At 39.2% G+C, this 13,337-nt stretch overlaps 1 protein-coding gene across 2 annotated transcripts in view; it reads right to left on the reverse strand.

Moving 5' to 3' along the window:
* pcsk5b (proprotein convertase subtilisin/kexin type 5b) overlaps positions 1–13,337 on the reverse strand; it is a 61,463-nt gene that overhangs the window by 29,276 nt on the left and 18,850 nt on the right. For both annotated transcript variants that reach the window (XM_030143990.1, XM_030143989.1), the window contains exons 5-9: positions 12,558–12,634; positions 9,362–9,450; positions 8,404–8,576; positions 4,631–4,843; positions 1,669–1,769 (exon numbers count right to left, since the gene is read on the reverse strand). In XM_030143990.1, coding sequence (XP_029999850.1) covers positions 1,669–1,769; positions 4,631–4,843; positions 8,404–8,576; positions 9,362–9,450; positions 12,558–12,634 — 653 coding nt within the window. The remainder of the gene's footprint in view (positions 1–1,668; positions 1,770–4,630; positions 4,844–8,403; positions 8,577–9,361; positions 9,451–12,557; positions 12,635–13,337) is intronic.

Here is a 13,337-nt window from a genome sequence, read left to right on the forward strand (position 1 = left end):
TTATGATTTGCTTTTTAGGTCCAACTTACTCAAGGTAAAAGTGCTACCCAATATTTTACACCCAACTGAATAAGACCTTGGCTTCAAAGTGAAGCTGGTGCAGAAGTGTAATTCTGCTGATGGCTGTAGATAATGGCTCCAAAGAAGCCTGGCTCCCACAGACTAATACTGAACTTCTGACTCTTAAAATACTAAACCAATAACTTTTCCCCAGAGTCATTCTGGTCTCCTTCCTTTTCACTGGACCATGTAATGAGGGCACTTGTGGTCCATCCTTTACCCAAATATTACTCCATTAATACGATTGTAGGGCAAAAAGAAGGCTTTGGTGTCTAGTGTGTCTACTTTGATTGTTCTCTGAGTAAAACAAATTTTTTTTTCCTGACAAAAATATCAACTGCATTTTTTGTTTAAGGAGCTACCGTAAATGTCATATTTCTAATCAACAATATATAAAAAATACCACCAGTGATGAATAAATAGAATCGCTGGTGGTGTTTTCACCACTGGACACAGCTGTGAGGTAAAAGAAATGAAGTTTGATGCTGAAATTGTGTCGTTTCTTCTACACTAGCGAGTTTATTTATGAAGACTTAACTGTGACAGGTCCAATCTTGTATGGGCAATTCTAAACAGATCTTTAGTGCAATACAAACTGTACAGAAAATGGAGGTGATCTGTTTTTATTGTGGCTGTTTTCTATGTATAATCCTATCCAATCCAACTTTATTTGTAAAGCAGTTTAAAACAGCCATAGTGGATCAAAGTGCTGTACGGAAGAATTAATAAAAACCTAAATAAAAGAGTAAAATACAAGAATAAATTAAAAACATAAAAAGCTGTACAATTAAAAAAATTTATTATAAGTATAAAGCTAAGCTAACAGAGCTATAATGTAAACTATTGGCTGGAGCAGCACACAAAGATTAGAACACAGTATAATTTTAATCAGCTGTCTGAGTTTTTGTCGAAAGGAAAAAACTTGATACCATAATACAGGTGTGTGACATTTATTCAGTGTGCGTTACAGTCTGTGGAGGTGTAGCATTAATTCATTTTTGGCTCTGGGAACTGTGAATACATTTTGATTGCTGACTTGCCCCTACTGTTGATAGTTTGGAATATCTCCTTTAATAAGTTGCAGAAATAAAACCTCCAAATGACAATGTTACACAATTGTAAGATTATCATTCTACTGTGTTCGTAGTTCAATTATCACCTCTTACACTACCACAGCTCCACACCGTGTATGAATTTGATAACCTAATCTGGTCACACTGATTTCAAAATGGCAGTAAGCAATGGTTGACAGAAGCTCTGTCCACTTCTTATATGCAGTTTATATTTACATCGAAACACTTCTGCTCAAAACCTCTGATACTCTTCTTGACTCATGCATATAGTGTCTCTGGATAAACACCTGTACAATCTGTATTAAGTCATAATTTGCAAAGCCTTTCTTCTCAGATTGCTACAGGATGATAATTTTTATTTCATTTATATCATTTTTATTACAAAACCATGTGCTTCTTCTGTTGTTGAGTGTATATCTGAAAACACTCTGCACATTCTCCTTTTAGCTCAGCAAGGTGAGAGGTCAAGGGACTTTTAGAAAGTAAGCAAGGGGCAAAGGGATGAAATGAAAGGATGAGGTTAAGTGGATCTTACTTTGCCTCCAGGGCCAGAGCAATAATGGCAGCAGCCATGGGAGCAGAAGCCGATGTCCCTGTGTGACTGTCTGTACACCGATGTCTCAGGTCTGTGGTGATCTGCAGATAAGACAGAAGAAGCAGGGTGAGGAAGGAGAAGGAGACCAAAGGATAAAGGGAAAGACAAAGAGGAGAAAATGGATAAATAGAAAAGAAATGGGAAGAGTTAGAAGAGAGGAAAAAAGGAGATGATCATCAGAGGTGGAGGTAGAGAGGAGAAAATAATGACAGTGATGGCAGAGGAAAGAGAGTAAGAGAGAGAGACAGAGATTGAAGTCATGAGGATCAGGAGGATTTAGACACACCTGAAACTCACATTCCAGCTTTGATATACTGCCACGGTGCAGATAAAACACACACAATCACACACAGAACATAAATTACCAGTTTACAAATAATTCAAGGAAATCAGTTTGATGCTCAAGGAGAAACAAAGGACAAGAGTACGAAGCACTAAGAGGCAATAAAATGTGGCGTTAGAGCTCTGTATGTTCACTTTGATTGTATGGACTGGAGTCAGCCAACTCGTCAGACAGCTTGACAGTCAGTCAGCCAAGAAAAGCTTGGATAACTTCCAGTCTGAGTCCTCATCAAAGGACCTTTCCTGGACCAAAAAGTTTGAGGGATTATCACACACAAACACCCACACGCTCACACACACAGAATCTGAAATAGTTTAGTAGAAAGTGAAAGTGGTCCAAACACATTATAGAATACTGAACAGTGTGTGCTCAAGTGGATTAGACTGACATTCAGATATATGAGGTTCTACTGTAAGTGCACTAAGCCAGAGGGAAACTTTAAAGAATCAGAGTGTGTGTGTTTGTGTGAGAATGTGTGTTTTCTCTCTGTAGCATCAGTATGGAGAATTTAGCAAGACAGTGACAGACAACCCCACTCACAGTGCCTAACTGTTGCTGCTCATCCCCCTGTATAATGAGAGAGGTGTGGTTTCATTTGACTGGAATCACCACAGTGTTAGTCAGTAACTTGAAAAACTTAACATATTACTTATTGCATGATGTAATTACTGTACTTTGCCAATTACTCAGCCAAGCTCCATATAAAGTGCCCTATACACCTGCTGCACACGTCTCACACTTAGTCCTTAAACGTGTAGAAAAAGAAAATGAGATGACGAGGTTGAATAAGCCATCAGCTGATGTGTTGATGAATATACTAACCATCACTAGTTACAGTTACGTTAGTCCTACTGGCTGCAGCACTTCCTTGTTGCAATATAGGGTATGAAAATATTGCAGTTCAGTCAAATCTATATATGTAAAGCAAACTGACTTATGGCACTGAAACACAAACAATGTAATGTGACTCAAATGGTGTTACGCTGTATCATCACTTCTAAAGAAGCACCTCAGACTTTATCTCAGTGCAACAGCACTATGAAAATATTAATTCCAATGAATCCAACATGACTTTAAAAGGCTCTTTAAGTATATACTTCAGATCATGATGACCCTGATACTTCGATTACACTGGTTTTGAACAGCGTTTTTTTTTTTTTTTCTTTTTTAAATTAGAGGTAGTGCAATTCTTAGCAATCAGGAAGAAAACTAGATATATGTCATGTCATGCACTCTTACAGTACTAATCCTTCTCAATTGTCACTTCTGACCCTCTGGCAGTGAGTGATGGTATTTCATTTCTTCCTCTTGTCTTACTGTGCTCAGGACATATTTGGGCGTCAACATTCAGGAAGTGAGTTTGTACCTTCACTCAGTAACATCATGCAGCGTGTATGGGCAGGAACAGTAGAGAAGATTAAGTTTAACTAGGCAAGAGCTGTTGCATATGTTACTTTTAACTGTATTGTAGATTATTTTACTACTGACACAGTACTGTGGCATGAAATATCAGTTTGTCCATTACCACAGAGCCAATCAACGCCCTCGCTATATCATGTCTAGACTGGTAAACTGTTACATCCCGAAAAGTTCTAAGGCCATCAGATAGCAAACAGGTCAGTCTAAACAGTGGAGATTTAGCTCATTCGGTAATGTATCGGACTGTAACGCGGAAGACTTGGGTTTAATTCCTGGTCGAAGTAGCATATTTTTTTGGTTTGCTTCTGAAGATTTTCAAACGGGGGGGGGGGGGGGGGGGGGGTGCCTGTAGGTAAATCCGACTTTGATATAAATCCGCCACTGAGACAACGTTCAGAGTGCAGAATTCGGACCACAGCACTCAATACACAGAACTGAGAAGTCACATGGCACACTGCTGCATCTAACACGTAGCTCTGCCCACCTTCTCCAGCCTCACTGACTGCACAGAGCAAAGAACACCATGAAACAACATATAGAGTATTTAGAACAATAATTCCTATTCTCTACTATATACTATCACTAATTTGTTGTTTCTTCCATCAATTGCCACAGTACTGTGGTAGCAAAACACACAAAAGAATCCACTGAAGTATACACCATATATCACCACAGTACTGTGGCAACAAGAGACGAATGAGTTCATGGAACAGTATCCATGATTGGCTCTAGTACAAATGCTAACATTTGATTGGCTCTGTGGCAACAGACAAACCAATGTTTCTGGCCACAATATTGTGGAAGTAGCCATTGCCTTATTTTAATGCTGACAAACACTGATTATATACCAGTTTGCCGTACTAATACCTCAAAAATCTGTAGCATCATATCAAGACATGAACAGTTTCTACTGTATCTGCTGAGACACACATCTTATGAATTCTATTTTGGTCTGTGTCATGTGGTTTTAGTGCAGAAATGTGGTCCAAATTTCAATTAAGCATGAAAAATTTGAGACAGGAAATGGGTATCATTGAACAAGGCATAATAAAACAAATAGGCCATGAGGACTTGTGCTCATATAAAGAATAAATGTATGTGAGCTACAAATCTACCTCATGTACTCCTATACAGTCTTACAATTTTTCTGTCGTAGTTCTCTCCGCTACTGTAGGTGGTGGTCAGCGTGGATGAGCATTCCTCCAGGTACCATGGCTTGCGTCCGCTCTCAGCCGTACTAGAGATGGAGATTGTGTAGATGGAGTTGGTGTAGCCGTCACAAGAGCAGTGGTCTCTGCTGCGCCCGCCATTACCTGAGGCCCACACGAAGATGGAGCCACGGCCCTTTCTCCCCTGGCAAGAAAAAGTGCAACAAAAACAATAAGGACCAACATATTTGTCTTTAAACAGAGCTAATTAACGCCCAGTAAACTTTGTGTTTTTCATGTTTTACTTTAGAACACTTTTTGATGTCTGTCGGTAGTTACAGGTTCTATGTTCAAACATCAAGACATTAAAAGTGCAACAAGAAAATGGCTGTAAAAGATCAGCGGGCAGAAAGACAGTCCTGTAAGAGTCTGGCAGCAGATCTAAAGTGGTCTAGTCCAAGTTCTGTAATCATAATATGTCAACCGGGCAAAACATAGAGAAGATTTTTTTCCTCTTTTGAAATGTTGGCAGTGCTAAGTGCCATGTTGTACAAAGTTGTTTTGTTTTGTTTTTTTTCTGAGAAGCGAGGTGAATTTGTGCGTCTCCTCACATCAGTGTCACTGCAGAGAAAACTAAGCTGTGACCATGGTCCTTTATTGACAGGCAATGTAATACTGGAGCCAAGTAACTATTCTGATGTTAGTAAATAATGAGTAACAAGACTTCACTACATAATAGGCCTGCTTTCCTGATAGTACATAACATGAAGTCTGGTGATGGATTTCAGCTCCATTAAAAGATAGCAAAGCAATAAAACTGGGGTAATAAACAAAATTCTTATTTACAGGAAGTTAGACCATTTCATGCACATTTGTAAAAACATTTGTATTGAAAAAAGTGCTTTTACATGTGTGGCCAAGTCATTGTTTAATATTTAGATCTAGATTTACAGAAGACACTTAGACTTTACAAAAAAAAAAAACCTTCCTCATAGTATTCAGAGGACCTTACCAACTGCGAAAATGTGCTCATTTAATGTTCTCAGTGACCAGATGCAGCCACCAATTCATTCACCAATCAGTCCTAACTGTTTTTGACAGGAAGCCTCTCAAGCCAAAAGCATTTCGCCATTTCAACTGGACTGCACTCTCTGAACTGGCTGAGATGAAAATGATCTAAACCCTCCACTGTAGGAGTCACAATGCTGGAGATGACCAGCAGAGTTATGAAAGAAAAGTTCGGCCACGAGTCAGCAGAGACATCTGGCAAACTGACTGACATCGCAATTCACACTGTTTGTCAAGAGACACACACCTACACAAGCACACAGATATAAGGGAATAAAAGGTGGAAAGGAGTTCTTCAAAAGGGGGCTTCTGTCAGGCAGCGATAAGCGAGTGGAGCCCCTCTGTGCGAGAGGGGGATCAGACAGGAGCAAACGCTGACAGATGAGAGCAATGGAAAGCACTGTGAAGAGCAGTTAGTGCAGAGAAAGCAGGGGGCAAGAAAGAAAAGAAAGAGGAAACCGTGAGTAGAGAGGGCGAGGGGGAGAAGAGGATGAAGGAGAGGAGAGAGGTGAGACGCAATCTAAATCTAATGGGTCATCAGCAGGAGACTGAAAGGCAGCAAAGGGAACAGTTTTATCGCTCAGAGAAATAGCTAATGAACCAATCTGTTTGTATACATATTAATCAGCAAGGATTAAGGATTAATTGTTCAATATGTCATTTTAGCCACTAGGGGTCTCTCAATCAAGATCATAATAAAAGGCATTTTAAAGGATGACACAGCATCAGGGGAGTTTTCACCACCATCATCAAATAAAACCCTAACATGACTCAGGCAGAAATTATGCTACAGATAAGATAATGCACACGAAATGTATTCACATTAGGTCTATGGCGTATTTTCATGTTATGTCAATTCACCGTTATGAAATGGCAACAACCAAAAGTTACGTTTAAATGGCTTGGCGGAAAAGGCACCACTGACAGGCCACAAAATGAAATGGAGCATCAAATTAAACAAAATAACATATTTTTCTGAATTTGAGTACTTTTATATGCATATTTATATTCCACTGCTTTCCTTATTTGACAGGTGTCATGTAAACACTATATTTCACTGGGATATTCCCAATTAGGCTTTTTTATGAATAGAACCTTTTTCCAACTCAGACATGTGGAGTATGCTGATATTATTCTCATTTTATGAGGATTATTTAGACACATACGAAACAACAGTTTGTGACACACAGCTGTTTATTAAGGGCCATGCTGTGTAGTAACAGTCCACAGTCTGAATGGCTTGGACGCCTGCCCTATCAGTTGTATGTCTTGACATTTGTTCCCGTGCTGGTCCATAAAACCAATGGCTTGAAGTACACAGTCTTGTAAAACATGGAGAACAATGGCAATTAGGGTATACCACCCAAACAACAGGACTCTGGTCTCAAATTTATTGGTCATGACGTACTTTCTTCCTGCATCTGGGGACGTTGACACAGTCAATCATGTCATCGCAGTTGGAATATAGAAAGCAACATGGAAACACAAATATTAGGAAACATTCCCTGTCATTGGCCATATTAACAGCTTATTTGAAATATTGTTCTCTTTGGAATTAGGGAAAAATTGGAATATTAGTGTGCATATGAAAATGGTCACATTTGACACAGCTGCATAAGATTAAATTTGGACGTTGTCAATAAAAAAATATGATTAATGGCTGGATGTTTTAGAAATATTATATATTCTAGCTTTAATAAATGCTTCTTTTTCTTTTGAATATTTCTATATAGTGGCCTGATGAAGGAAAAACAAAAAGTAAATATATAAATGAACATATCATGCATACAGTGCACTGTAAAACCCAGTTACCCAGTTGTGTCCTTCCTCAGTAAATGTATAAATAAATAATTCTTGGTCGAGTCTTGCATGCACACCGCTTCACACACCAGCCTGCACAGCTGTCAGCAGTCTCTCCAACACCCCAGCCCTCTGTGATAAACTGTCTCTACAGTGTGTCACATAGCTACATGCTACACTCACAAGCATGCCATCTCCACTCAGCTTGTCACATACACAAACAGCAGGAGGGCACAGAGGCACATACCTAATGTTAGACAGATATCTCCTTCACCTCTGTCATCTTAAAAAACAAGCCTTTCAGGAGCGAGGGGGGGCTCACTTCAATACACAATCCCTATCTGTCCATCTCTTTTTCCTCTTTATTCTCTTTTTCCAACACACCACAGGTTCAGTCACAGTTCGTTCCCCATTCGCCTAACTGTCTCACCTCCTCAAAGGTTTACATCTGCTTAACCAAATGGCACAAGGACAGTTGTAATAAATCCTGTCAATGTGTAGACGAGCATCTGTGTGTGTGTGTGTGTGTGTGTGTGAGAGATGTGACCAGTAAATGACTTCACCCCTCTTAACCTCTGTTATAGCTTTTCCACTTCACTCAACCAAACAACACCACGGCAGCTTGAAGTTATGCAAATAGGCTATGAATATGTAAATTAATTTATGCTAATACATTAAGACTGCTATCTACTGTCCAGAGGAGTTTCACAGGTAGAGAAAACCACAGACAAGTTTGGGATACAAGTCTGAGAGTATAAAGCACACACATCTGTTTGCAGTGTGTGTGTATTTACACCTCTCTACACCAAATGAATAGCAATGTCAAAGTCTTGGCATGAGCGATGAAGCACATGTTTATTTTAACATGTTTTGGTATGTAAATGTGCATGTGCCCACCATGCGGATGCCATTCTCAAAGGCCTGCCTGGCCAGAGACGCTGGTCCATCCACGGTTTTTCCATCGTCGTCAGGGCCCCAGCTGGCACTGTAGATGTCAATGTGTTGAGGCTGGAGGCTCAAAGACTTGGCTTCAACCATGTCCGTCACATCTCCATCCAGCATGCGAACACCTGATACACAAAAATATTACATGCACAAAGCTAAGTTTGATCTTTTCTCCAGACTTTGCCTCAACCATGTCTGTTTTGGTAATAATTGGAGATATAATAATACATGTTAAATGAAACACTTTATATGTAATATCTGTTCTTCTGCCTTAACATCAGACATGTCAAGATTGGGGCTATTTTACATGTATGTTTTTATTACTGAATTTTATTTTGTGTTTTATGTGTGTTTTACTGTGGATGTCTGGTTGAGGTTTAGATTGTTCTGTAACCCTCTGCTGCAGCTGTCTTGGCCAGGACACTTGTGTAAAAAAGATTTTTAATCTCATTGATAATTTTTTCCTGGTTAAATCAGCCAAATTTAAAAAAAAAAATCAGGATAAAGTGTCAAAGTAGTTGAGTATCCTGACTAAACAAATTACACTTTTTTCTTTCATAACTTAAAAAAAACACTACTGCTACTACTGCCATGTGGTTGTCTGTTTCAATTCTACTTTTATGCTTCTGTATTGTGACCTGATTTCCACTCAAACCAGGTCTTGCGTGTTAACATGGTACCATTAATAATATCATGTATTGACACTGATAAGATTTACTCATCGAGTACTGAAACTTTGTATGAAACAAGACATATTTTAATGTGCAAAAGCAATTCAGTCTGGGCCAATAAAGGATTAAAATCAGGTGCCAAGTCCTGATTACAACGCATACCACAGCTTTGCTCAAACTAATTCATACCATTCATAAACACAGTTTAAGCAGTTAGACATATATAACTAATCACTCACCTCCTATTCTGGCATTGTAGGCAATTCCCACAATGCAGTGGGAGTTGTTTGCTGCTGCGGCTACTTCACCTGCACATCGTGTCCCGTGTCTGAGGGAAGAGAGGCAATGAACAGCTTATTACACAAATCTAAACAGGCACACAAACATACAGTGTGTGCCTGGGACAGAGGACGTCACGGACAAGGTTAACATCAGCAAATGTACACACAAGCTGAGAGCACACAACAAACTACCAGACTGGACAGGCAATTTTTGAAGTGGAAAGCAAGGACAAGCACGTCTAAACACGCATTTTCCAATAAATGTATACATTCGTGTCAAACAATGCTAAACAAAAAGTGTTATCAAATGTAGTAAACACAACAACTATTTGTACATTTCCTGTTCTTTCCTCACCGGCCTGACACACAATGGAGTCAACATTTTAATGCTGTCGGGACAAACACTGCTGAGGATCCTCAGTGTCAGGGGTCCTGAAGTGTCCACATACAGAGGCACACTTTGAACGGTGTGCTCACCAAGTCACAAACCCAAATGATAGCTGAAACCATGTCCAACATCTAGGATTAATTACACTGCTCACACTCCAAACACTTTAACACGCACACACGCTCAGCAGGGTAACATTCCACCAGTAACTGCAGTGGTGACAATCGGCCCAGGTCAGCGACCAGCGTAAACAAACATAAGTATGTTTGTGTCCGTTGCAGCCTCCTCAGAAACACCACGTTTTGGATCTGCACTAACACACACACACACACACACACACACACACACACAGACGCACCTCCTGCAGGGAACATCTGCATCACAACACCCCCCGGAAACAGCCCTGACCGCTGCCATGGAAACCCAGCATCTAACTATCGAAACCCCCTGGGAAGATGCAGGGAAGGTTGACAGTCCAGGGAAGCACTTATTGAGGTAAATCTTAACACACACTGAACTATTTCATATTTACTTAATGACAGTGGTGATACTGTGATACAAATCTTTGGCAAAGGTGCCTAAACTAGACATTTTTCTCTTCGACTCACAATCAGGCACCTTCCAACTAGAAATTTGTTAGCCCTCAAAATAAAGTGAAGTAACATGCCCAACACACGCCTCCAGACTTTAAGCACTTCTCTTTAACTTATCATAGGTTACGTTGAGTACTTTTCCAACTTGATTTCCACCTGACAAAATCACTTGTACTGCCTACACAATATCAAAGCCATCTGTGGAAAAGTTCTGGGTTTTCACAAACTATGGAGAGTTAAACTGAGAGCAAGACAAATAAGTTTAAGTCAACAGTCCTCTGTTTGCTTCTATTTAACCCAATTTTGCTTTTCTCTGCTTTCACACAGTTCATCCTGAATCAACTCTTAATGCCCCCTTTTACAGGTTTTTAAGGAAGGGAGATGTATTATATCTGTACACTTCGAGACCATTTATATCAGAGATATTGCCAGAGCATTAACATAAAATTCACCACTATCTTTGGCACATTCTTCTCGTACCAAGTCCTCCCAAGTAGAGGAAAGTTTAAAACAAAATAAAACTGTTGGAGTTTAAGTATAATATATCAAATGGCTGCAAATCAGTGATAGGCTCCTTTATCACAGTTAATGAGCCAAACTGCTGGCTCCCCCTTTCAAAACGCTCCAACAGTCTTCACTCAGTTCACTTCACTCCACTAATCCATAAAATCGTCTGTCTGGCTGCCTTTCCACTCTATGTGTTTGCCTGCATTTTCCATTTTCTACACATCTGTGTCACAGTCATTCAGGGATCCCTCTCTGCATTCACAACAAGAACCATATTACATTTCTGCAACAGATATTTAGTTAGTGGAAATACACATGCAGTAATCATTCAAATAGCTTTCTTAAGGCTTCAAATAACTCAGATCTACAATACAGGACCACATATGACTTAGTCATGTAAACACACAAAGGAGGAAATGTTTTTGTGTTTTATGCAGCCTTTGAGAGTATACATCTTTCCTGCGTTCTTACTTTATATTTCACTCTTCCACTATTTTGTCAGTTTTGTGTTAGTTTTCATTTAATTTCAAGAGTTTGGTGAATTGTTTTTTCTTTAAAAGATATTTTAGATTTTGAAATAAAACTATATGGAAATGTGTAACCCTTTCAAACACATTTTGGCTATCAAAATATTTTTATGGGCACCAAAAAACATCTGGAGTCACCATGCAAGACAGTTACACCAACACAAATGAGCTGTTTCATGAGAAAATTCAGATTATTGTTCAGAAACTTTTTTTTTTGTTTTGTTTTTTTTTCCAAATCAACAACACACGTGATGTTACAAATGTGATTTTAGAGCCGTTAAAACTTTAACACAGTTATCAAAGTCTTGCTTTTTCGTCTCCTTTTGTGGAGGCATTTACAGAACAGCTGTTAGCGCCTCCAGTTACACATAGACAACAACATGTTAGATTCCATACACATTACGTTGCTATACAACAGAAAGTTTGACAATAACAAGACAGAAATCCAATACATTATGCGCTTTCATCCAAGCAATAACCAGTTTTAACTTGCTGGCCACGTCAGAGGAACCTTTTGCATTTAATTAGTCAGCTCTCATAGTGGACATGACCAACGTGTAAAGTGAGTTAAGACTGCAAATCCTATTAGATGGGTTGGTGCAAAAGGAGGAGAAATATGAAATGCCAAAGCAGGCAAACTAAATATTCCCAACACACGTCACAGCCAACTATGAATTTAGCCTTAAAAGGAAACCAGCTCATTAAGCTGCATCTGTAGGCCTCTTGTCTCTATAAGACAATACATTACCAGCAGGGACTGAGCCACTGCCAAAGCACTTTGGCTGCTGCCACCAAACACACAAACACACACACACACAAAAAAAAAAAAAAAACATTCACTCACTAGCCCGATTTGGCACAAGACAAGGGCTTGGACAGGCAAGTCTGTTTTTTTACTCTTATGCATACACACAAACACACACACACACACACATACTTCCCAAAAGACCAAACCACAGCTCACCCACAACTGTCACTATCAAATAAACTAATGTAACTCATCACACCCACTACAAGGCCTAGGATCTGCAAATACAAACATATAGAGACCCAGAGCTTCTGGTGAAAATCAATCAGAAAAACACTGACACAGTGACATTGTTATTCTTCAGATCTGTGATATAACTGTTTTTTCTTACTTGTTCTCATTGGTTGCATCATATCGAGGCATGGGATCCATATCGTTTCCATTGACATCAAAGCTGGCTTGAGGGTCCTGGTGGAAATACAAGCACATCACAAAACAGTTGTAATAACGAATGAGGGAGAGAAAATATCCAATAGGTAAATTAATTAGAAAAGTCTGTCCAAAACAATATGTGTGACAGACCTGTGCAATGCCAAGATATGTCTCTAACCCAATCAAACAGCTGACATTAGCTTCACTCACAATTGCTTTGTAAATCGAATGCAATCAGAGCTAACTCAATCTGTCGTGCTTATTTGCCCCACGGCATAAACAAATCCAGGCATTAAAAGTAGCTAATAACAGCAGCGCAGGCGCTGTCAAACCGGGTGTGAATCATTTTATCTACAAGGTTTGATTGATAGCCTTAGTTTATGCCTTGGGCCAAAAAAATTGTTTTAACTATGTAGCCTTGGTTTGAGGCAGACATACCTCAGCATGCAGATAAAGCATGTGACCAGACCACAGACAAATAAACATAAAGCATACCTGCACAGTGACTGGTTTATGAATGTTTCTCTTCAAAATGTAATCAGCAACTCATGACTGTCAAACTAAAACACTTTCATTTCTAGTGAGTCATCTGACAGCTGGATTGTCATTTTATTATGTACATGTTAAAATGTAATTTAAACATAACTGAATTATAATTACATGTTTTCAGTGTGTACACTAATGTATCTGTTGGGATCTTTCCACCAAAACATTTTCTTCATTGATATATTCACTGCAT

This window comes from Sphaeramia orbicularis, chromosome 9, assembly GCF_902148855.1.
Source record: "Sphaeramia orbicularis chromosome 9, fSphaOr1.1, whole genome shotgun sequence".
NCBI classification, from domain to species: domain Eukaryota; kingdom Metazoa; phylum Chordata; class Actinopteri; order Kurtiformes; family Apogonidae; genus Sphaeramia; species Sphaeramia orbicularis.